At 46.9% G+C, this 24,154-nt stretch overlaps 2 protein-coding genes across 2 annotated transcripts; both read right to left on the reverse strand.

The window, feature by feature from the left end:
- Positions 1–2,546: 2,546 nt before the first annotated feature.
- Positions 2,547–22,528, reverse strand: LOC144121033 (ribosomal RNA small subunit methyltransferase NEP1). Its single transcript, XM_077653937.1, has 6 exons — positions 22,361–22,528; positions 22,144–22,245; positions 21,584–21,725; positions 18,642–18,700; positions 12,606–12,758; positions 2,547–2,751 (listed from the first exon to the last, which is right to left on the reverse strand). The coding sequence occupies exons 1-6, from the start codon at positions 22,493–22,495 to the stop codon at positions 2,638–2,640; spliced, it is 705 nt and encodes a 234-aa protein (XP_077510063.1). The 5' UTR covers positions 22,496–22,528; the 3' UTR covers positions 2,547–2,637.
- LOC144118490 (uncharacterized) lies at positions 7,878–11,018 on the reverse strand. The gene has a single exon (XM_077651416.1). The coding sequence runs from the start codon at positions 10,896–10,898 to the stop codon at positions 9,975–9,977; it is 924 nt and encodes a 307-aa protein (XP_077507542.1). The 5' UTR covers positions 10,899–11,018; the 3' UTR covers positions 7,878–9,974.
- Positions 22,529–24,154: the final 1,626 nt, after the last annotated feature.

A 24,154-nucleotide genomic window follows, 5' to 3' on the forward strand; every position in this document is an offset into this window, starting at 1 on the left:
GATCCCACCGCTGCCACCAGTTGTTAGATGCGGGCCCCTGGTTCGCCTGTGCCGTATCTCGCCAAGGTCGGTGTCCCCGGGTTCCGGATCGGGAGACTGCTGTTGTGGGGGTGACGAAGAGATGAGAGGGTCTTCGAGGTGAAGGAGAGACTGAAAGGATTTATTTACATTTTTACATAGTTCGAAAGAGTGAATCGGGAGCTGGCTGATCACACGCCAGATTGCTGCTTAAATAGGGTCCGCTGTCCCCAGGTCCCTAGTTGGGGAATCTAGTTCATTAAAAATCCGTCGAATCACTGTGATGTAGATCACGTGTCCAGTCTTTAGGGTCCGCCTTCCAGGACGCCCCCAACAACACACCCTTGCCACTTCAGGCAAGTTATGTTCCGCGCTCTCCAGGCAGCAGTGATGAATAGCCCGAAGGGGGTCCCATGGCAGCGGTGGGATCGAAGCGCAATCTCCCAACACCGGTTTCCTGCTACGGGATGGAGCCCCACCTCTAACAACTGGTGGCAGCGGTGGGATCGAAGCGCAATCCCCCAACACCGGTGGCCTGCTACGGGAGAGAAGCCCCACACCTAACAGCGCTGCACTCTTCTCTTGTTGTACGTAAGAATGACAGAGCAGGCCTGGTGCGTGAGCATTGGTTTACAACAGCAAAATGGAAAATTTATCCAGTGACTCAAGAAAACGCCGCTGACTGCTGCTCTCCATGTCTGTTTTAAAGATTAGCCTATAAATAAACAGTTTGGACACGCATCATGCAGTAAGTGTCTCACTTTTTAGTGAATATCCCAACCGTGGAGTGAAGCAAGTGATGAAGACTGGTTTGAAAGATAAAATAGGTGGCTGTAGTTAAGGGCACAAGATTAAACACCTGGCGTTCTCTACTGTGCCCGGACATTACACAGTGCATGGCACCACCATGGAAATGCGAAAAGCTTAGCTAGCGGCTGCTGCGCCGCCAATCAAAACATTAACTTACTGAGGGTTCAACAATGTCTACCAATTTTATTGTTACTAGTTTGACAATTAATGCGCTGTGAAAGGAAATTAAAACTGATTTCTGAATCCTCCAAAACTTATGTTTACCATTCATTGTATGCTTTCATCCTGCCAAGACTTCTTTGCCTGAAGTACACATCAGGCAGTAAATTACAACTTCCGGAATGGCTGAAGGTGAGCCACCACAGAGAAAGAAAATGACAGTACACTATAAAAAATATGTGGTAAAGAGGGAAATAATCTGACTGGAATACAAGCACACATAGCTGTCATCAAGTAAGAAAGAACTTAGTTTATCTTCTTCAATGTGCGAGACACAGATTAGAAAGGAGAGAAAACTGAAATTGATTGCAAGCAATGAAGCATTAAACAGAAGAAAAGCTCTCCAAGCTTGCAGTCCATCCACAAGCTGACATATATCAGCCTTTAGTAAGTGGTCAAAATTAAATTGAGATGCCTGTCAAACAGGTACGAATCATGCTTGCTGCCTATACCAACAGAGTAGACTGCTCTTTTAACTGTTCGGAGACACGTCGCTCCAATTTGGCAACGATAACATAGCATTCAACATTACTCGGCGAATTTCTTGGACTGCCAGTCCCTTGCATCATCACTGCACATACATGGCATTTACACAAGGCTGCATAGGCCTTTTTGCATTTTTTTCTACATAGTGTTTAAAAGGCCAAGTACATTAATGTCACGCAACTATTCTCGTCATTTATATACACATAGAGAGAAAAATGCCAGCAAATTTTTGAAGATCGAATACTTACTGCCCTTACTGCCCCATTACGGCATAATGAGATCCTGCCATGCCAATCTTACAAAAATGCACCTGGCAACAACACATATGAAATTATGCTTACCTAGGGCAGATTTAGGGGAGGGGATGGGGCGATTCCCCATCCCAAGCAAGAAAGTTTATATAGGAAGACCACGGGTTACATTCGGAGAGGGCGACCCCATTTAGACCATGCATTTCTTGCCTTTGTTTCGTACAAAAAATGGGGTTAACCATAGTTTTCCTATGTAAAATTCCTCGCTTGGGGGAGTGAGCATCCCCTCTGCATCCCTCATAAAACTGACCCTGCGTTATAACTATATTACTAAAAAGTAATGCGACATTTGCACACTTTTTTCAGATCAAAGCAACACTACAGGCTATGAACGCAATCTATCAATGCCCAAGAATTCATTAGAAGTTTGCAGCACATTCACTGCATTTATGCATGCCAAGATGCATTTTTCTATATAAAAGTAACTTCATGGGTGAGCTTTGGTAGTATTACTAGTGACAAATACTGTATGTTTGGCTCAGTTAGGTCAGCTTACCTAAGAGCATTGGCTATTGGTGAAACCAACATGACCACATGCAGTTTATTATGGCATGCGCATTACTACGCAGATGTAACAGTGTAGATGCCAATAATTTTTACATTTCTGCATTCTTGAGTGGCCTTTGATTTCTTCTATGACAACCACATTATTTCTAGCAAACATGAATGTTCTAATGCCATAAAAATTGATGAGTACAGGAGCACTGAAAAATAATGCATGTTTTAATCCGCACCATTACCATGTGCCAATAAAAGGCCACGTTCAGCATGAGTCCAGTTCTAACAAGTACACTCAATGCACGCCCCAAGCCTCCTCAAAAGCCGTACACAGCTTTGAGCATGTAAGTGCAGCTGAAAGGGGATACTGGCTGATCGAGAAGGAGCCTTCCGTGTAGTCAGGATCAACCTGGAACAATATTTGCACCAAAAAATAAGCACATATGAAAGACATCGTACATGGTGGCAGAATTTGAATAAAAGCCAGGGCTATGTTACAGAACAATTCAAACAAGAAAGCAATCCAACTAATGAATTCCTTTTAAGGCCAAGATGGCACCAATCCCAGATTTCAATGTAACTGAAATAAGAATAAAAAACATTGCTTTATAAAACACAAACACAAAAGGGTACCTCAAGCAAAGAATGCCACAGGTAGCCTAACTTTGTGGAGGGGTGTAAGGACGTGGGTAAAAGTAACGCATACCCAGTGCTTTGTAAGCCACACTACTCAGTGCTACACCAAAATAAGGTTCCTTCCACCCCTCTCTCAAAATGTTCTTAACAACAGTAGCAATAAAGCAAAAATAGGAGTGTGGCCTTTTGAAATCATCAGTTTTTTTTGTTCATGAAAAGCAGACAAAATTCATAGGCAAGCAAGTGTTAAAAATCTTTTGAAAAAAAAAACCAAAACAAATGCTAAAAAGACATGTGACAGAAAGGAAAAAGTTGCGAACAACTTGAAAGATGTGGCCTAATTACCTGTCAATACTGAGTATATATACACAAAGGCCTTGCAACTCAACAACAGTGGTGTGCCAATCGCATCAGCAAATTGCTCCTGTGAATTCAACTCAGACCAAAAGTCAACAGAAGCAGTATTTGCCATGTTTAATTTAAACTACACTTCGTTGGGATCGTTTCTTTTTATGTTATGCAAAGAGAACATCTCTAAAACCTTGCGCATTATTTAAAGAGGTGACTGGAGGAGTGACATATCACTCAGGAAACTTAACACAGATTGCTGTACTGCTCTGACCGAGGCATAAGCCAGTGAAAAGTGCTGCTAACAGATTCCAGTTTCACTCAATCCATCACGGCCATTGGAATATAACCTTAAAAGTCAGCCTTCAAGACTGTTGCTGCCAGAAGACAAATTTATTTTGTCCAGATGCTCTCAGTGCAAGTAAGAGTCACTTGCCATCAAAGCTAGTGTCGAACTATATAAGAAAATCGTGAATATATAAAATATCAATTTAATGTGGACAAATGGCTCCAAAAATCTCGAACTTCGCTGTTTACCAAATTCACTTTTCAAGCGATAATATTGGACTGTATTCAAGCCAGAGTCAAGCTTTAATCGTGTCCGCACCACATTATGCCACCAATACCAGACTGTGCAACGCTACTGCGGGTCATGCGGTGGCAGAGCGCTGCGCGAAATGGGAACAGAGTTGGTTTACTGGGGCAACAACGTTCATGAAGACCGAGAGAGGGAACCCACTCGAAGAAGTCGATATTAAGCTCGACAACAAGCCGTTTCCTGTTCACTGGCACCATCAATGCCATTTCAATCAAGCGGGGAAGTGAATACAAAAGACTTCAGCATACCTGCCAACCTGGCGAGATCAAAAATTGGAAGATTTTTTTATTCGCGCCAAAGAAAGCAGGGGGGGGGGGGGGGGGAATGTTCACTGTTTCTTGATACCAAATTCAGAAGTAAAGATCGCAAAAAATTGTGCAACTCACATAAATTGCTTTGAATTAAGGTAGCATTTTCTGAACACGACCTCAAAAAAACGCTACAGTGGTCATAACGCGCAACATATACTGTATAAGTAGACCTGGCCCCCATCTAACATCCCTCACTGGCCAAAAAAAAAAAAAAAAAAATTAACTCCATATATAACATACATACTCCTCCCCACACCACGTTACATAGTTCCCCATGGGATGGCATGATGGTGCGTGTGCAGCTCAGAGCAATACGCCAGCAACAATACAATCACAAAGATAGCTGTGGGAGGCAAAGGAGATAATGGGTGCGATAAAACGGCGCCCTCGCGAGCGACCCAGCTCACTAGCGGAAAACCAAGCAGAAAACTGCTCTGTAGTATCGGATTCGGGCGTGCGCGCAACTGACCGTCTGGGAAAGAGACTGCCAACGCGAGCGAGCTGGCTAAACTGCACACAATCCGTGCCCTCGTCAGTCGCACTTTTCACATCCACACTATGCGACGCGGCTGCGCCAGTCTTCCCAAACCTGCCTTGCGCGCAGCCATGTACGTGTTGGTGGTCTGGAGCAACAAAGTGCACAAAATATGCGTGTAAAAATTTTTTAAATCCGAGTAAAAAATTGGGGCTGCAAAAATTATGCGAGTAAATATGGTATCTTTTCTTGGGATTTGATAGCGCCATGACATCAAGCACAGGAGAATTTGCTGCGCACCGCACACAGACGGCCTAGATAACCCTAAACATATACACAAGCAGCAGCAACAGTACAGTGAGCAACAGCAAGCACAAAATCATGCATGAAAAATTTAACTAGCCACAGGTACTTTAGCTTTGCTTGATTTGGCTTTGATTGGCTGCTTAGCCGATGATGCCGATGGTGCTAGCGCGACCGTTGATGGTGATGCTGGCGATTACGGCGCGGTTGCAGATAGTGTGGCGCCGGTTTCCCAAAAACCATTCTTGCCCGGGCAGAGACTGCTTTTCGGGGTATATAAGGACGTGGTCGTACAATTGGTAAGTTCAGTTAAAAATCGGGAGTCTCCCGGGCAAATTGGGAGGGTTGGCAGGTATGCTTCGGTAAAGCTTTTAATACGTACATTCGACCAGGCAACATATTTTGTGACAGTGATCCTACAAGTCATTGCGGTCTGTGCTGAACGCCGTTCAAGATACCAGTTGCTTCCATGACAGGCCCTGAGCCATAAGAGAATGGAACGGCCTAGATAAATCTATAACTTCGCAGGGTTCCTTGGAAAAGTTCGCTTAAGAGAATGGAACGGCCTAGATAAATCTATAACTTCGCAGGGTTCCTTGGAAAAGTTCGCTGAGCTCGCAGCCTTATCAGTCCTGTCAACAAGCCAGACATGATGATCATGTTCAGTCTGTATTGGTTTTCTGTTGTTGCTCGCTCGATGTGTACCCGGTGTATTACTGTACGAAGGAACTCTTTGAGATGTGTTTGAACGCATGCTTTGAAGACCAGAATTGCCGACTATCTTCGTCAAATATGCCGCACTCGATTTGACCGCTTATGAATGCTTCATTACCTTGTCTCTTTAAACCTGATTGCTGGCCTTTCTGTTATTGCCTGTTAATTTGTATCTTCTTCTTTTTAAATTCACTCCTGTAACAGTCCCAGTGGGACTAACAGTATGTTAAATAAAAAAAAATATTTTAAAAAATCGCGTGCAAGAATTTTATCGTGTCATGCAGCGACGTGCGCTGGCACTTACATATCGAAAGCGCTGGGAAAACAAGAAAAATAAGCTGAAGATCCCCAAATCGCTACTGCAGCGGCGATGATCGCCATTTCGGCTTGCTGCAGTGCGTTGCAACCAACGTTGATGAGAAAATGCTCTTAAATACCCAAAAAAGGCATTTTCAAAAATTGTCATTTAAACTTTGTGTAGTGCCAATCGTAAAATATGCCTGGTGCTTTGCCAATTTGTTCGAAGTGCTTTTAAAGCCATCCCTGGCACATTCCTTTGTCTTCTACCTTTTCTTTCATTCTGTAGAGGCACGAAATTATGCCCTCGTTATCAGGCTTTCATCCAAGTGGTTCATCACCACTTTACAAAATACATCAGAATAACAGACTGGTTCCCATAAGTCTGTGCTTCTCTCGCAGATCGGAAGAGAAGTGAAGCATCACTGTATGTGCAATGTATTCAGAAAGCAGCAAGTCACCAGACTCCAAAAACTAGGCTGCACAAATAGCAAAACAACTGATGACAGTTCTTCACATTAGAGAACAGTAGGTGCTCCATTTTGTGAGTTTTGGCTGCTCTGTTGGTGACTGTTACGGTGGTGCAAAACAAAAAATGCAGTCTGCTCACCGTCGTGAATGGAAGTGCCAGGAAACAATATTTTTCAATTTCTTTCTCAGTGGAAGAAAGTAGCACAGAGCTGTTTTGAAACACAGTGCAACACCACCTCAAGCAAAGTCTCTGGTAACAATGGCTACAGAAGATTTGGTGAGCTGGGATGCTATTTCAGAGTGGCTCCACATCAAGTCAAACCGCTGCATTTCTGGGTATGTAAACTCTAAGCATAAGAAATTCACCAAGTGATACTGACAGCATTCTGCCATAGGCTTAACATTTTTTCGATAAGAAGATTAAGAATAAATCTGTAGGTGCCATATTATATCTCCATATTATAATGTTACGTGGCGGCCAGCAGAAGAAGGAGACATGATGATCGATGGCAATGAGATGATTTAATGGCTGCTGGTCTAACGCGAGCGCTCCTGCCCACGCCACTGCACAGTTCGTCGTCTTCTTCGTCACACTACCCGGGGCCACCGTGCGATCGTCCCGATCGGTGACAAAGAGACGTGCGAAGTGGTCACGGGCTTAAGACGACGGTTGGACAGGGATGAGAAAGGGGTGAGGTGCTGGCCACCACGATGAATGAGATGGCTGAACGATTCCTGGTCCACGAAGTTTCCAGGCCGCAGGTCGCCAAGAGCCGACGGTCGAGGCCCCAGGACGCACCGAATGGCCTGGGCAGGGGAACGGTGTCTTCAGATGTAAGCGGCGTCTCGGGTGAAGGGGGTCGATAAGTCAGGTCCTTGCGTCAGGTTCAGTTCGTCGTGTTGAGTGGTCTGGGCAGGGGGGGGGGGAACAACGGCGAGGTACGTTCGGGTCTGAAAGGCTGGGGCATGGCCGAGCGAAGCACACCAAGAACTCCCAGCTGACGACCACAGCTGACGCAGGACACGGAAGCTCCCCGGACCAGGATGTCGATGGTACCCCGCAAGCTCCACCAAATGTTACGTGGCGGCCAGCCGAAGAAGGAGACGCGATGATCGATGGCAATGAGATGATTTAATGGCTGCTGGCATAGCGCGAGCACTCCTGCCCACGCCACTGCACAGTTCGTCGTCTTCTTCGTCACAATATTATATTATATATCATTATATTACATCATTGCCATATTATATTACTCTCCTCTTGACGGTTAATTCGCAGACGTAGCAATTGCCGCGCTTCCTCAGCGCGCTCAATGAAGGTGTCTGCATTGAGGTCAGCGTCAGAGTCGCAGTAGGGGTCAACGGGCAACATAGCATCCAACGCAGTGGTCACTTGCCGACCGAAGACAAGCTGAAAGGGGGTCAGTCGGGTTGTCTTCTGCAGGGCGGTGTTGTACGCAAACGTTACGTATGGCAGAATGATGTCCCAAGTTCGATGCTCGACGTCAACATACATAGAAAGCATGTCGGCTAGTGAGCGGTTGAGTCGCTCTACCAACCCGTTTGTCTGTGGGTGATAGGCCGTAGCACGTCGATAGCTGGTGTGCATCAGAGTCATCACGGACTGGGTCAAGGGGGCAATGAAAGCAGTTCCCCGGTCAGTAACAACAACGGCGGGGGCTCCATGATGCAGGACAATGTTGTGGACGAAGAACTGCGCCGCTTCAGCCGCAGTGCCTTTGACAAGGGACATGGTCTCAGCATACTTTGTCAGGTAGTCAGTGGCAACGACGATCCAACGCTTTCCAGACGAAGACTTCGGAAAAGGGCCAAGGAGGTCCATGCCCACTTGGTGAAAAGGGGTCTTTGGTGGATCGACGGAGTGAAGAAATCCGGCTGGTTTCAATGAAGGAGACTTCCGACGTTGGCAGTCACGGCATGTTTTTATGTAGGCCTGCACCGATGGGAGTACCCTGGGCAAATAATACTTTTGTTTAATCCACGCGAGTGCACGACTTACTCCGAGATGGCCGGCGGAGGGTGCATCATGACAGGCACTCAAAATCTCTGGCCGCAACTGCGATGGTATGCAAGCAGGAACGCTTCTTTGTTGCTGGCAAAGTTGCACTTGTAGAGAACACCAGATTGTAAAGTGAAGGTGTGGAGCCCACGATGAAAAACATGCGGGATGCGAGGGTCGACGCCTTCGATGTAATCGATGAGCGGCGCGAACTCCGAGTCTGCCCGCTGAAGCTGCGCCATTCGGGTGGTACCAACAGTGCCCAGGAAAGGAAAATCATTGGCGGGTTCTTCGGGACCGATTGTGATAGGTGCGCGCGACAAACAGTCCGCATCCTGATGCTTGCGGCCCGACTTGTAGACGACTGTTAAGTCGTATTCTTGCAAGCGTAAGCTCCATCTAGCCAAGCGCCCTGAGGGGTCTTTGAGGCTCGCCAGCCAGCATAAGGAGTGGTGGTCGCTTACCACACGGAAGGGTCGCTTGTAGAGGTACGTTCGGAACTTGCTGATGGCCCATATCATTGCAAGGCACTCTTTCTCTGTCGTAGAGTAATTGGTCTCGGAGTGCGTGTGTGTTTGGCTGGCATAACTGATGACCCGAAGACGAGCGCGTCGTCTATCCTGGGCAGTGGGTAAACGTCCTTTTTGGCCATGTTAAGTTTTCTATAGTCAACACAGAAACGTAGAGTGTTGCCTTTTTTTTTGACAAGAACCACAGGCGATGCCCATGGGCTGGTGTACGGCTGAATGACGTCGTCAGCAAGCATTTCGGCAACCTGATTCTGCATGGCTTCTCGCTGCATCGGGGAAACACAGTAGGGGCGGCGCTGGCAGATGGGTCGCATAGTCGCATCAGTGCTGATACGGTGCTTGCTGAGTGGAGTGCGGCCGACCTTCGAGCACATAGCGAAACAGTCCGCAAAGTCTGCCAAGAGGTCCGACAGAAGATCCTTCTGAACCGATGGCAGGGCCGGATTTATTTTGACTGACTGATGGACATGGTGTGGGCTAGCATTAGTGGGTCCTCCCACGGTGCACAAACCTGGGACCTCAGCAACGTCGTGGAGGAAGGCAATAGCCGTGCCTTTGATGAGGTGCTGATATTCGTTGGAAAAATTGGTCAGGAGGACATCGGTACGGCCGTCACGTAGTCGGACGAGACCTCGGGCAATGATAAGGCCCCACTCATGCAGCAGTGGGGTATGGCCGTCCGCCAGGCCCTTGTAGTCGTCAAATAGGTTGTTCCACATGAGCACCAGGACACTGCACTGCGGCGGCACCATGACATCATTCTCGACAATGCGCAGAGCGTTGCTGCAAGGATCTCAGGAGCTAGAGCGGGCCACGGCCTGTTTGGTCGAGAACGTGACACGTGTGACCTTAAAGTCAATCACAGCGCCGTTCGCCTGCAGGAAGTCGATCCCCAGAATCAAGTCTCTGGAACACTAGAAGAGCACGACAAATTAACCAACGTAGGTGAAACCATGAATTCCAACTCTAGCCGTGCACTTGCCTACAGGGGAAATTATGTGGCCACCAGCGGTGCGCATGTGGGTCCCCGTCCACGGTGTCAGAACCTTTTTAAGGTCTCCATCAAAGGCACGGCTCATAACAGAATAATCAGCACCGGTATCGAGCAGCGCGGTAATCTCAGTGCCATCAATTGTCACCCACAAATTGGATGCAGAGTATCGGGTACTGTCGTTGCCACTCTCTGTCCAGGTATCGTCGGCTCGATGGTTTTGCGATGCAGGATCTTGACACGTCATGACGTCAGCAGCCTTGCCTGCAGAGGTCGCTGGTGTTAGTTTTCCCGAGGCGGACTGGGCGAGCGACGGCCAGCAGAGCAACTCTGGCGGCCGGTGGTGGAAGCACGATAGCGGAGAGGCGAAGGCGAAAGGGACTCGCGCCTTCCAGAGTGAACATGGTTCTGGCGCACAGTCCGGTGTACGCCACAAATCAGACTTCCGAGGACGTGGCTCAACTGTAGCAGGTGCAGTTGCATAATATGGAGCGGTGCTACTGACGGGAGACATCGAGGTGATACCGTAGCCAGGTGCGGTTGCGTGCCGTGTGCCGATGCTGCTCATGGCAGGCGTCAGAGTAGTGGGACCGTAATCAGCCGTGCGACATACAACGGATGCATATGTGGGTCTGGCATCGAACTGAGGCGGCGCTTCGTCCCTGACGACTTCTGTCAGTACTGGCAGCAGCGCAGGCGCTACCTGGGGTAGACGGAACCGTTGGAGTTCCTCCCGGACAATTGACCGAATCAGCTCGCGCAGGGTGTCCGCACTGCCACCGTGGCACGACGAAAAGGTTTCGGGCACAATGCTGTTGATGTCCTGATTGTACTGGCGGGCCCGTTGTTGGAGCGTCGTCTCCATGGTGGTCGCCTCGGTGAGAATTCCGCTACAGTGCGGGGTGGGCTGCGTAAGAGGCCTGCGAAGAGCTCCTGTTTAACCCCTTGCATAAGATGGCGAAGCTTCTTCTCCTCCATCATATTGGGGTCGGCACGCTTAAATAGACGGGCCGTGTCCTCGATGTACATGTGCACACTTTCGTTCATGCGCTGATTTTGGGAGTGCAGCGCAGCTTCAGCGGTCGGTGTTGGGGAATGTAGCCAGGAGCTTCCGGCAAAACGTCTCCCAGGTGGGAAGGGTAGTCTCGTGGTTTTCAAACCACGTCCGGGCAGACTCTTCCAGAGCAAAATATACATTGTGGATCTTGCGCTCGTCGCTCCAGCCGTTGTAGCGGGTGACCCGCTCGAAGGTCTGCAGCCAGTCCTCAGCGTCTTTGAACACGTCACCGTGAAAGGATGCCGGTGTTTGCGGTGGATGGCAAAGGATCGGCGCTAGGGGCCGGGTGTCAGTGGTCATGGCGGTTGGACTCAACGGGCTAGGCTGGGTCGGCGCCGGGGACTTGGTGTCAGTGGCCATGTCAGTTAAGACTCGGTGGCCGAGGCTGTGTCGTTCTTGTGGGCGGAGGAAGGGGCCCAAATTCAGGCGACTCTCTGCAGACACAGCGACTGGGTCGCTGGTGGACAGGTGTGAGGTCCGTAGTGATGCTGTATGGAGTACGGTGGTCGGGAAGCCTACCCAACACCTCCACCAAATGTTACGAGCAATTCGAAGGAGAACCTCCGGAGAAGAGACGTAAAACTGCGGCGGTCCTCAAGTGGTCCGAGCACACGAGCGAGAGAGAACCATCTTCTTTCTCAACGACTGTAGGTGCTTCTACTTCTTCTACAGTGGCACGAATAATTATTATCAATAAAAAAGGTTTTCAAGTCTGAGGGCAAAAAAATTTGTCCATAAATTGGTCATTTATCGCAATTACGAAAGGGACAAGTGCTCAGGTGGTGTGAGTGTTGGTTTGATTGTGCTGAAGAGAACATTTTACGATATAGTACTGTATTTATTAGAATGCAAAGTGAGCATATGGTCATTTTCAGCATTTAGCTGGCATTGAAATGCAGCCACTGCAACAGGAATTCGAAACCAATCTTTGGCCTCAGCAACCATAGCCAACAGCATTAAGCTACCATGGCAGGTAGAATATTTTACATAATCCACAATACTATGTGATTAGTCGCTTGAGGAAGGTCTTACTAGAGCTCTTCGAAACCAATTTCACCATGACTTGCAGTTTTGGCTTGCAAAACGAAGGACAAATTTTTGCAGTCAATGCATTTCCCTTGCATAAGCCACCGCTGCATTAATGCATCATCACAGAATGATCAGTTACAGGCATTTGTCATACCTGCTGAAAGCAGCATAATTTTTCCTTTTTCCATCTAGTATGACAGATGTTAAAAAAAAAGCGCGGAGGAAACATGACGACACAGACGTGTTTCCTGTACACGTCTCTCGTGTTTCCTCTGCACTATTTCTTTTACACCATAAACCTTCACCAACTCACCCAACTTTTGGCTTTACTTAGTACGACAGACTTGCAAAAAAAATAATTTCGATGAATAGTAATCCTATATTACTGGTAGACAGAATGTACAATAAGAAAGTAAAATCAACCTCGAGCGAAAAATGGCTCTAAAATAGGACAAAGATTATGCAAGAAGTGCCAAACAGACTTACCGAACCATGAGCCATGGCTCCAATGACCACAACAATTGGCTCATCTGTTTCAGGAACAAGCTCTCGTGGCCTGACTAGTTTATCTGCATGCAGAGACATAGATATCTTCCGACAGCCCACAGGAAGCCAGTCTGTGATGGGGTTCTTGATTACCTGTGATTGTGACATGTAAACAGTTACCATTCATTAGAAAATTTATGCTCTTTCTTCTAACTGCCACACACTCTTGACTGCTTGTGATACATGGAAAGACACCAGGCTTTGATAAACCACGACTAAAATAGTGCCAGCAAAAGTTAAAACCATAGCAGCTTGTGCATCACGATGAAAACAAGAAAAAATTAGCGGTGGTTTAGCTCTGGTTAAACCTGTAGTGACGCGATAGCTACACCCGGCTGAGTGGAACTTGGTCACGTGACGAACCACGTGACGAACCACGTGATCAGCCACGGCGCCGCGCCGCCGGCAGCTGCTCTGCACCACATGACCAACCACGTGACAGTGTGGCGGCGCAGCCACAGGGTGGCGGGCTGCCACGCTGAAGGCTCGAAATGCTACCGTAATGTAGCTATCGCTACAAAATAAATTTCGCAGAGAATCACATAAATGGTCATCCCTACCAAGTCATTCACTCAACTGTAGGAAAAAAGAACTTGAATGCGTGACTCAACAGTTCTCAACACCAACAGTAGCAAGATGACCCCTGAACTGAACACCACACTACAATTATTGAGGTTAAGTGTAACAAGCTTTTACACTGGCCATGGCAGTTTAATGAATGTTACAATGAGCAAACCCCTGGGGACTAGTTTAAACTTGTTATCCTGTTCTGATTTACCAGCATGGCTGGCTACTTCTGCAACCAGAACACACAGAGCTGCGGCATTTTTACCGCCCTCGAAGCCGTGTGCGGCTGAAGTATTTTGAATTTGCAGAATCCCTGCAGGCATTAATGCCCAGCTCCCAGCCTGTACCCCTCTGATCCATATGCTACTCTCTGGAATAACCCTGGGGTCCTCTACACTACAGATAGAAATGTTGTTCTCCAGTCTCACCAAGTTCCCTGCAAGTTTTATAAGGCTTCTTGCAAAAACTACAGCTCTGTTGCCTCCTTTCCCAGCCTGGATTACCAGTGTGTAGTAATCACAGCAAGACAGCACCGAGCTAAGACAAACTAAATGTAGATCCAAAACACAGACCATACTGACATGTGAATGCACCAGTGACTTGAATCATATTAGGCATTCAGTGTCCCCATCATGTAACTCTTACTTTCAGCTTCCACACCAACACCAAAACAAGATAAGACAGCGAGAAAATGTACTCGAAGACAATGAGCAGGACATCCCAACTTATATGCAGGGGAATACTCAACACAAAAGAGCAGCTTCAAAAACACGCAAAAAAGCTGCTGCGATGGCTCAGTGGTTATAGTGCTCGGCTGCTGACCCGAAAGATGCAGGTTCGATCTCGGCCGCGGCGGTCAAACTTCAATGGAGGCGAAATTCTAGAGGCCCGTGTACTGTGCAATGCTAGCACACGTTAAAGAACTGCAGGCGGTCAAAATTTCTGGAGCTCTTCACTACGGCGTCCCTCATAGCATGAGTTGTTTTGGGTCGTTAAACCCCCATAATCCAATCTAATACATGCAATAATCGTTTCCTACAACAAGGCCATATAAATTCAACTGCAAGACTTGGCAATATAAGCCTGCACTGCTGACAGCATTTCTTGTTCTTGTAGTGATATAGCCTAAACCTATATAGCATCGTAAGTGATATAGCATGCAAAGTTTAATCCCTGGGTGGTGCGTGCGCTTTGTACAGTGCTACTTGTGATCTGTGCTTTGCGCCCTGGTTGCCCTTGCGTCTGACGAGCCTTCGGGCAACGTAACATCTTTGGTGGAGAGTGCCGGGTAACGATCTCCACACCACAGAGATTTGCAGCGATCATCTGGCTGGGGTTACTACCACTATCACCATAGCTCAACCCGGCGAGTCGCAGACCACTCCTGCCACTCTTTTCGTGGTCATGGCTTCCCCCCATGACCCCGGTACCTTTCCTGGCACTGACGGCACCGATGTCGACAACTGGTTGAGCCTTTGTGAGCGAGTAAGCACCTGTGAGATCCTACATTAATGCACGCGAATGTCATTTGCTATCTCAATGGTACGAGGGTGTCGTATGAGACCAACGAAGAAGAACTCGCAAGCTGGGATGTGTGCAAAGAGAAATTGCGAACGCTGTTTGGAAGACCTGACAATAGACAACTCACCGCCAAAAAATGATTTGCTTCTCGTGCTCAGTAGTCGATGGAGAGTTATGTGGCCTATATACACGACATACTGGCTCTCTGCCACAAAGTTGATGCCACCACGAGCGAGTCCGACAAGGTGGGCCATGTGCTGAAAGGCATAGCTGACGATGCGTTTCATTTACTCGTCTGTAATGACTGCACTACTGTTGACACCACCATCAAAGAGTGCCGTCGATTTGAGCAGGTGAAGAGCCGTCGCATTCCGCAACAGTTTTCCCATCTTCCGAACACAGCTGCCACATCATCTTATGAAGAGCTGTGACTTCCTTCCCAAATGCCCTCAGGCTGTCCTCCAGTCACCGACAAAATCACACGTAATGTTCCATGTGAACTCGAGCCTCTAGCACCTGTGGTACCATCATCGACCACCCCAGGTACCACTTTGCCCGCAGTGTTGCTTATACAGGCCGTCGTGCGGCAAGAACCCATCTGTTTGAACCTCCCTCCAGCGGTGTACGCCATCGGAAGCTCGGTAACATATTACTCACCCCGGAGCCACCGCAATCCAAATGAATGGCGCACGGCAGACGACCGCCCCATCTGTTTCCAACGTTCTCTCATCAGCCACATAGCTCGCCACTGCCGCAGCACATAGACTTGAACCTCCCGCGATGCCTTCCCCTCCTACTACCGTCAAACTCTTCATGCCTCTTCTCACCCCAAAGCCCGTCCGAGATGTCTGCGGCTGCCGCTCAACCTCCGCACCGATCCTCCCCCTTGCCTTCGCCGCTAGTCTGTCGCTCTCACTCACCGCAGTCGCCTCGTCTTTCGGCTGCTGCTTCCTACTGTCCCTCCCATTGGGAAAACTACATGATGCAGCTCCCGGAGGTGACGCTGTATCAACAACTCAAACCACAAACCCTCTACTGACCGCCCAGGCACCTCCTCTACGTCGTCTGCCCAGGGATTACCCGTTACAATATTTCTTACAATTCGACTGCAAGACTGATACGCCAGCTAACAAAAATTACCGACCTCTCACCTCTGCCTTTTTAGGGCGGATGACGATTCACTCTTATGTACATTTTCAGAGTAAAGTTTCAATTGCACAGTGCTGGATGGTGAATTTGCACAGGGGCCATATTCAGTAACACCTTGTTTTGTTTTTAATTTTGTTTCGTCATGACCAAGATGAAAGCAACAGGAGATGGGAAAGCAAAAGACAATTCAAGATGGCTATTCTCCGTTTTTTTTTTTTTTCATGTCAAATGTGTTGCCGTGCTCGTGCATTTTGCTGTACTATTACAGTTTGACCAGCATCCACAAAAAGAATGCTAGCTCAGACACCATGACAGAGGTAGCCTCAACGGCACTGCAGTTTTCATTGTTTTTAAACAAAGCTACCCATCATCAAATGGGGAAACTAATTTTAATTTTCATAACCATGCACGCCAGCAAGGGTGTGGTCATGCAAACATCGGCATGATGTCAGGTACCACAGCCTACATCATTGGGAAGCGCTACCAGATTCCTTCAATGGCTTTCTGGTCATGAAGCTTCTGCGTAACGCTTTGTGCGCTGCCAGGAATGGCCGCAGTGCAGTGCTAGCAGTTGAGTGGCAGGGCAAGCGAGGAAGGTGCCCATCGTCGCTAGTGAGGTGATGTGGTGGCACCATGGCAAACTGACAATTTCTTCAGTTCATTCTGCGTTGAACTTGTGAAATGCTGTGTGAGATAGTGATGATGAATACTGAGGATGTGCTGTGCGCCGCACTGCCAGTTCGGCTGCAGAACACACAAAAATGCGTCGCCGTCCATATTGCCGTGGGACTGCGAACAGCATGGTGCGCTGTAATGGGCCACGCCATGGCAGGAAATGGTGGTTGTTTCTTTTGACTCTCTGAACGTCCACGTCTACAGAAACCATTTTGACATCAGTGATATCATTTTTGATGTCCAGGCTGCTGGCTGCCGCAGTGCAGAAGCCGGCGAAACTTGCTGCTCCTATAGGAATACAGGATGGACACACGCAGTCCTGACTGCTCTGACTGTTAATCGGTGTGCCCTCCCAGTGTGCTTGTCGAAATAGGGATAGATTTCTTTCCCATTGACATGCCAGCAACTCAGAGAATGGCGTCTAGATCCACCACACGATCAGGACACAATGGAAAGTGGTGCCTATCCCGTGCTCAAATGTTTCCAGCGCAGCTGATGTAAACGATGAACGTTAGAATGTACCAAGGCAATACCAGCTTCGCGCTTCGTTTACCGCTCACTTATTTATTTATTAGGTTCATGCTTTGGACACAGGAGATGTTTGTACTTGAGCTTTGCTTTTTATTGCTGGGAATGGGTACAGGTGAGAACGAGAAAAGATATGGGTGTGGCGTGACATGGTACTGCATAAGTGGATAACACAGCACTACTGCGTAAGCAGCATTTCAACTCTGCCAAGTGTTGTTCTCACAAATAACTGTGCGATAAGGCAAAAACGGGAAGAGAGCACGCCTGCAGCTGTCACTTACTGTCAATGGCAGAAAATCAACGTGTGGAATTTTTTTTTATAATTTGTGAATGTTTTGTAACACGCTGTCGGGTGAAAATAAATGATTCATTAACATTTGATGCTTGCATAAGTGTTTGTTTTATAACTTGTCAGTATATTTTCAACACCTGTGCTCGTCGGGAACAAGTAATTATTTGTAACTGTATAAAAATTCAATTGCTTCGTACCTGCTGTCAAAATTCATCGTAGAACGGTCGTGCAGTACTGCTTTAATTTTGCTCATGTGATGGAGGACTTCAAAGCTCTGCGGTAAAATTTTACACTCCTTGCAGCCATTCAACCAGGTTCTGCCGAACATATTCTTCCCCAGAAATACTGCACAAAGTTGAAAAGTATGCTAAGTAGTGACCACAACACTTCGGAGCTGCAGTGAGTAATGAAAAGCGTCTAAGCATTGTTTGAGTGCGTAGTTGTCTCCCATATTTCTTTTCTGCTCAAAGCGCAATGAAATATTTGTTCTATGGAAGTGGCTTACCTATATTCACATGACAAAAATTAGGAAATAGTCATAAATGAATACAAGTGCCTTTTACAGCAGTAGCTTGTGCCATAGCCCTTCAGTGCCGCCGCCGCTTCGTTGCCTCTTGACTTGCAGCTGCGCACCTAGCGGCAGTTTCTGTCCCCATATAAAACTTCCTCAGAAGCTTCATGGCCAGTAAAAAGGTACTTAAGGACTCTGGCACTGCCAATGATAGATGCAGTGGCAGGAACGGTTATCAGAAACCTGCAGCAGGCTTTGTAGCAAGCAAAAATTGAATTTGGAGCAGCTTGTTCGTGTTTTGCAGCAAAAGCTCAACAGTAAGATCGGTAAAAATGCAATTATAAAGGGTGTTTGAACTAACTTGTGCCATGGTTTAAATAATGACAGCATGCAGCATGAAGATTTCAATGAAGCAGGGTTGTGTTTTTTGAGTGTTTTTTTTGTACCAGCACAAACTTTTCTGCACAGAAGTTGCAGAGAATGTTGAGAAACGCCCATTTAAGTAGTTTCTTCAATGTCACTTTAGCCTGTTTTTTTTTTAAAAGCTTAAATAAAGCCTGCATGATTTAAAAATTAACGTGTGACTGCACAGGTTGGCGCAATTGGCAGCATTCCCACCACTGTAGATGCACAAAAGAAAGGAAAATTCTGTGGAACATTACAACCAAATACCACTACTGCTAAATGCAGATTAACAAGGCTACAGAAATTATGTGGAGTGGTGATTACTCACTTTTAGGAGCTTCACAGATCCATTTCCGGCCCGGATGCAAAGTTTGTGCAGGAGCTGAACTGAAAAGGCAGCAACAATGTTCATGTATGGCTCTAGTGCATGTAGTCACTGCAGGCAAGGTGAAAGAATGACAGCTTTTAACATGTTCATAAAATCCCTTTCCTCTTTGCCCAGAATGTTCCGACTTGTAGCTATAGCTGTACCCTCTAAGCAAAATGTCTTCACATTCTGCCCACCATTTCTGATAGCCCTGATGCCAAAGCATAATGTAACTGCACATGGGTGTGGCGTCACAGCATTTGCATGTGGTTGAGGTCCCCATTCTAACGCATGACGGAATTCGAGATCACGAAACTTTGGAACTTCATTCTTAACGCTCCAGCCATAAAATATATAAATACGCTGCCATTTAAGGCCGCATGGTGCACATTACCATGAAAACAGCACCAATGAAGCAGTTGGACATAAGAAGAGGAACTTGTACCCCTGTCATACGGCAATCCTCGAAGGCCTTTCCAGCAAAGGCACTTTTTTTCACCAAAGCAGCGACGCAGCTACACGGTGCAGCCCAAAGGTAAAACAGTCATTCAGGCTTAGCACCCGCTGCTGTGCTCGAGGCGGCTGAAGTGAGTGTTTTAAAATTAAAGTGGGGTATTCTGTTCATTCGTTGAGCTCAGACAATTTTTTTTCGTTGAGCTCCAGCGCTCGTCCTGTCTTCTTCTCTGTCTGCGTCCCAGTTTTATGCGCTAGCCTTTTAATTAATGTTAACAATTTTTTTTATTCTGACAGCTTCCTTAAAAGTAATGCAAGAGCTACTCTCATCATCAGCAGCAAGTTTTGTGTATTGCCTTGGCCACCAGGGGCACTCGGTGTTACTGCAACACTTTCACTGTCTTGAAATCTGGGCATAAAATATAAACACCCGCACCAAAAGCAAAGCCAGACACACCTTTCATATTAAAAAAAAAAAAAATGTTTTCAAACATTGCTGGCTGTATCTATATTTTTTACTGCTTTAACTTTTTGACGTTGTATGGCACTATCGCAGGTTCTCTAAGGCCGCGCCTTTGGGCTCCAAAGGTCTCTGACGAGCGCGTTCGCCTCCAAGGCCCTTAGTGGCAAAGGTGCAACATTTGTGCCGTGTAGCTGCACACCTTGCCTTTACGCCTTAAACCTTACGCCTTTGGATATAAGGACATGATTCTTAAAGGCCTTTGCGGTGCACGGGTGACACGGGTATTAGTGACTAAGCCTTCATAGCAGCTCTGTCACCTCCAACAGCACGTTAGTGTGGATGCTGCAAGTCTGGTCACACCTTCGTGCACAAATTTTTTTCCACCTGCCAGACTTCATGTGGAGACTGTCTTTGCATCTGCAAGAGACTTATGTCTAGAACTACTCACACGGCCTGTCTACTTCATTACAGATGCTGCCTGCCCCATCATATCATGACAACAGCCTTTGAGCATTCTCTCCATCCTTGCGAAGCCTCACCCAACAATACTTCATTTTCATGAATTAAGTAATAAGCAAGAAAAACCATGCACAACAGTTCAAGAAGTATTAAGGAATCAAAATGCAAACCTTTTGATTCTAAGACCAGCGCTGTGCTGATTGAACCATGAGCCAATCAGTACCAGCATGCGCTATAAAAGAAGCTAATGATCCTGGCCAACACAAAGAAAGTTTTCAGGATGTGTAGTGAGAAAGGTTGTGGTAATTACAGCAGTGGGTGCACAAATAAATGCAGATCTCTACAGCAATTTCCAGCCAATTCATTGTTCAAGTTCTGGCTATGGAATAGGCTGCAAACCTTACGTCAAATCTATGAAACTGGACTGTTTGTTCTTCACATAGAAACATACATCGAGTATATTTTCTTGTTGACATTGGCTGAGAGGTCATAGTCGTTCATGCAGCCTCATGAAGTTTACAGAGGACACTGGCCTGATGGGAGATTAGGAGATGAAATTTTGCAACTTTTGAACTTTTGCACAGTGTGTCTCATAGCAGCTGCCATGAGATATACTCTGAGGCTGATCTCACCTGCACATAAACACTGCGAGCAGCACCTCTGCTCAAATCCATGATTTTTTTGAAGTGTAGACATCACCGAACTTTGGTTACCTGTCTTCTTCGGCATAATGATGCATAAAATATTAGCATACACGGACCACCATGTGGCATTCGCCTATGACTAGTTAAAAATTAGTGACTGAACTTTTTCTCTCATGCTGTCTCAGTTTTGGTTTCAACAGCCAAACAATGGAGGTAACTGCAAGTTCAGCATACGTCACATGAGGGCTAAAAAAAAACTGCGGCACAATCGCTGCTTCTTTGTCATCCTAGCTCTTGAGCCATGCTGACATTGTATTTAGTTAAAATGATAAAGCAGTGATTATATTACATTATTTTGTGTGCCTCACGTGACTTGTACTTCGATGTTACAGTCACCATTCAGTTGTTAAATTCAAAAAAGCACAACGGTAAAAATTAAATTGTAAATTGTTTGCTGGTCACAAGAAAACACTACCAGTGATCCATGTATAAAGTGATCCGTGCATACTAATGCCTTATGCATCATTACAAAAGTGTAAACAACCATATTTGGTACCTCCACTCTTTAAAGATTGACCTGTCGGGACCCACCACCGAATAAAGGTAAAAAATTGCACATGCTTGAGATGAAAAACTACGTCTGACCTTTTTTGAGCACAATCGCATAACATTTAGCATCCGCAATTGCTTCCAGGCCAAACAAACTTTCCAACATTTTATCAACATTGTAACCTTGTTGGCATTTTCACATTCGTTCAAGTATTACGCCCATGACCCTGAAATATCATACTTGAGATCTGTGTATATATATATAAAACAACTTTCTTTTTCTGCATTCCAGCCCCTTTACACTTGAAGTGGCGACAATTTTTTTCTGTACTTGCCCATCAATCCGGAGAACCGCTTGAAGGTTCTTGGTATCCGCGTCTGAGGATTGATTTCAATGAGCACGTTCTTTTCTGTGCGGACGTAGACCTGGAGAAGCCCTGCTCTGTTCAGCGGACTGTCGAACAGCATCAGGAGGCACTGCGAAGAGAAGATCAACGTCGCCAATGGCTGTCAAGCACAAAAAAAAAAAGGACATACAACTACGACAGTCCCTAATGCAAAATCTAAGCGCTGCTCTTCACGTATTTTCGGCGTGTTACGCTGCTGGCCACCCTCCGTGCTCGCCGTCGCAGGTGGCACGTTACGCGCACTACGCCGCCGACTACGACACGGAACGCGGGAACGGGCGCCTAGGAGCTGGGCTTTAAAAGTCTGTTCATTCCAAGCAGAACGGTAGGCCGACAAAAGTGCCATGCAGATATCGGAAGGTTATCCCAACTACACATGTCCGAGGCATAATGCATACAGTGACCAGCGTCACATCGAAAACCACACCAATGGAAACCTCGGTCAAAACAAAACCACGTCTTGCCCACGACGTGAAGTAATGACTGACCTGGTGAGTAATGTCCGGCCTGCAAAAGGCTGGGTCTTTTTTGAACTTTCGCATTTGCTGTATGTGGTCATCGCAGTTGAGCAACTCGAACGACTTTCCAACCTGAATGGTCAGGAGAAAAGGAAGCCAATGCCGGCGTCAAGCATCGTCAATCAATCCATGCTGTTCCCACGTGTATAGCGGGCAACGACACAGAAGCTGCCAGCCCACTGCTTACCTTAATAGACTCGAGGTTAGCCTTTTCTAGCACAACAATGAGACGTTTCTCCTGACTTTTTATGTGCTTGGGGACATTAAATGTAGTGAATTCCCCGTCATCGTCGATGGCTTCACGCTTCCTCTTCGCCGCCATGACAACAATGCGCTGTTGTTGCCGACCGAAGCAACCGAAGCACAAAAATGCGCTAACCTTAGCGTTGTAATAGCAATTTACGTGCCATGAAGCGGTAAATTCAAAAGAATTTCAACGCATGTTTTGACTTACCGATAGAGGTTGTCGATGGTGGTAGGTTAGTACCTAGGGTTGACACTATAAGAGTCCTTGGATACTTTCTCCAGACGAACGGACGTAACACAACCACAATTAAGAAGCTCAGTACCTATGTCACACAGATCATAGGTATCTTTAGGCGGATCCCCCTCAGAAACAAAGGTCTGCGAGAGCACTGTCTCCCGGGGTTAATACAAGCATTCATAGTGAGTAGAATTTCATACGCGACTACATTTCTTCTTAGTTGCAAGAGGGGGAGAAAATAGACAAGTTAATACGAAATGCATACAAAAGACCTCTGCATCCCACCGAACTCCTTCCTCAACACAGAAACTGCTTAGCATACGATACCTGTGCGGAGATCACCAGGGCAGTAAGAGAAGCGCAAATTTGGAGGCTTAGCTCCTCAATAGCAGGCAGGAAGATACTCAATGACCTAGGGGAGAGCGAGCGGAAGCCCCCGTGTACTGCAGAGCTAATCCCCTTAGACATACGAAAGCATCTCAAAATTGCCAATATATCTAAGAAAATGCACCGGGAGCATGATAAAGAAAGGAGAAGACATAGAGCTCGAACAATAATGAACAATCTTGGCCGGGACGCGCTGGGTAACATAGCCCGTTGCGACGCAGCTTGTGGGTCCGATGGCGCCTCCGTCATTGACGCAGTTGTTGGGAATGGGGAGAAAGTGACTGTAGCATCGATTAATACTAGGAGTGCGTTAGTCGTAGAAGAGGCTGCTATTGTCCTAACGTGTGTCAGTATCAAAGCCAATATCATCTTGTCTGACAGTAAGGCAGCTGTTCACAACTTTTGTAGGGGGGGTCTCCACTCAAGCCGCCAAATTACTACGAAGATACCCCTCAAGCAGAGGGGTCTCCCTCATATGGGTTCCTGCTCATGAGGGCGTTCCGGGGAGTGAGGCTGCTCACAGCCTCGCTCGAGAATTGTACATCCGAGCTGCTCTTGAAGTGCCCCTGAGTGGGAATAAAGACCCTCTCATAACGTACAAAGAAGTAACCGAAACTCCTAGACTGTATAGGAGAACGCTTTAACTTCCGGATAGGTCACTCACTACAAAGGAGTGCAGGGCCTCGAGGAGGCTTCAGGTCAACAGATTCTTTTCGTACTCTATACTACACGATGAAGACACTGGGGAGCCTGAGCTCTGCAGTAGCTGATACAGAATGACTTTGCAAAATCATTTAATTTGGGATTGTCAGGATTCTCCTGCGGCTAAATCACAAAGCATCCCAGACCTTGCCACCTGGGAAGAGCTGATCCGGAGCCACGACCCGGATCAGCAAAGAGATCTTCATCCTTAAGGCGGAGACAGCTTACTACAAGACTCTCCGCGGTCTCTGGAGCTGAGAGCCGGCTGGGAGGCACCCCCTCCTAATTGCTGCGCCCCGACCGTGAGGGCCCATGATGACGGAAATAAAGTTCATTCATTCATTCATTACTGTTAATTTGCCGAGCTTTTAAACGGTTTTGTGCCATAACCAAATCACATAGAATACC

Source organism: Amblyomma americanum, chromosome 2 (genome assembly GCF_052857255.1).
Source record: "Amblyomma americanum isolate KBUSLIRL-KWMA chromosome 2, ASM5285725v1, whole genome shotgun sequence".
NCBI lineage: Eukaryota > Metazoa > Arthropoda > Arachnida > Ixodida > Ixodidae > Amblyomma > Amblyomma americanum.

What these genes read in the sequence shown, in the direction of transcription:
- LOC144118490 (XM_077651416.1), bottom strand. Translation starts at nt 10,898, where the DNA reads ATGGAGACGACGCTCCAACAACGGGCCCGCCAGTACAATCAGGACATC.
- LOC144121033 (XM_077653937.1), bottom strand. Translation starts at nt 22,495, where the DNA reads ATGGCGGCGAAGAGGAAGCGTGAAGCCATCGACGATGACGGGGAATTC. An exon ending in GCGGTTCTCCGGATTGATGG is followed by an intron (nt 18,701 to 21,583) that starts GCAAGTACAGAA and finishes CTGCCTTTTCAG; the next exon opens with TTCAGCTCCTGCACAAACTT. An exon ending in GAGCCATGGCTCATGGTTCG is followed by an intron (nt 2,752 to 12,605) that starts GTAAGTCTGTTT and finishes ATATTGTTCCAG; the next exon opens with GTTGATCCTGACTACACGGA.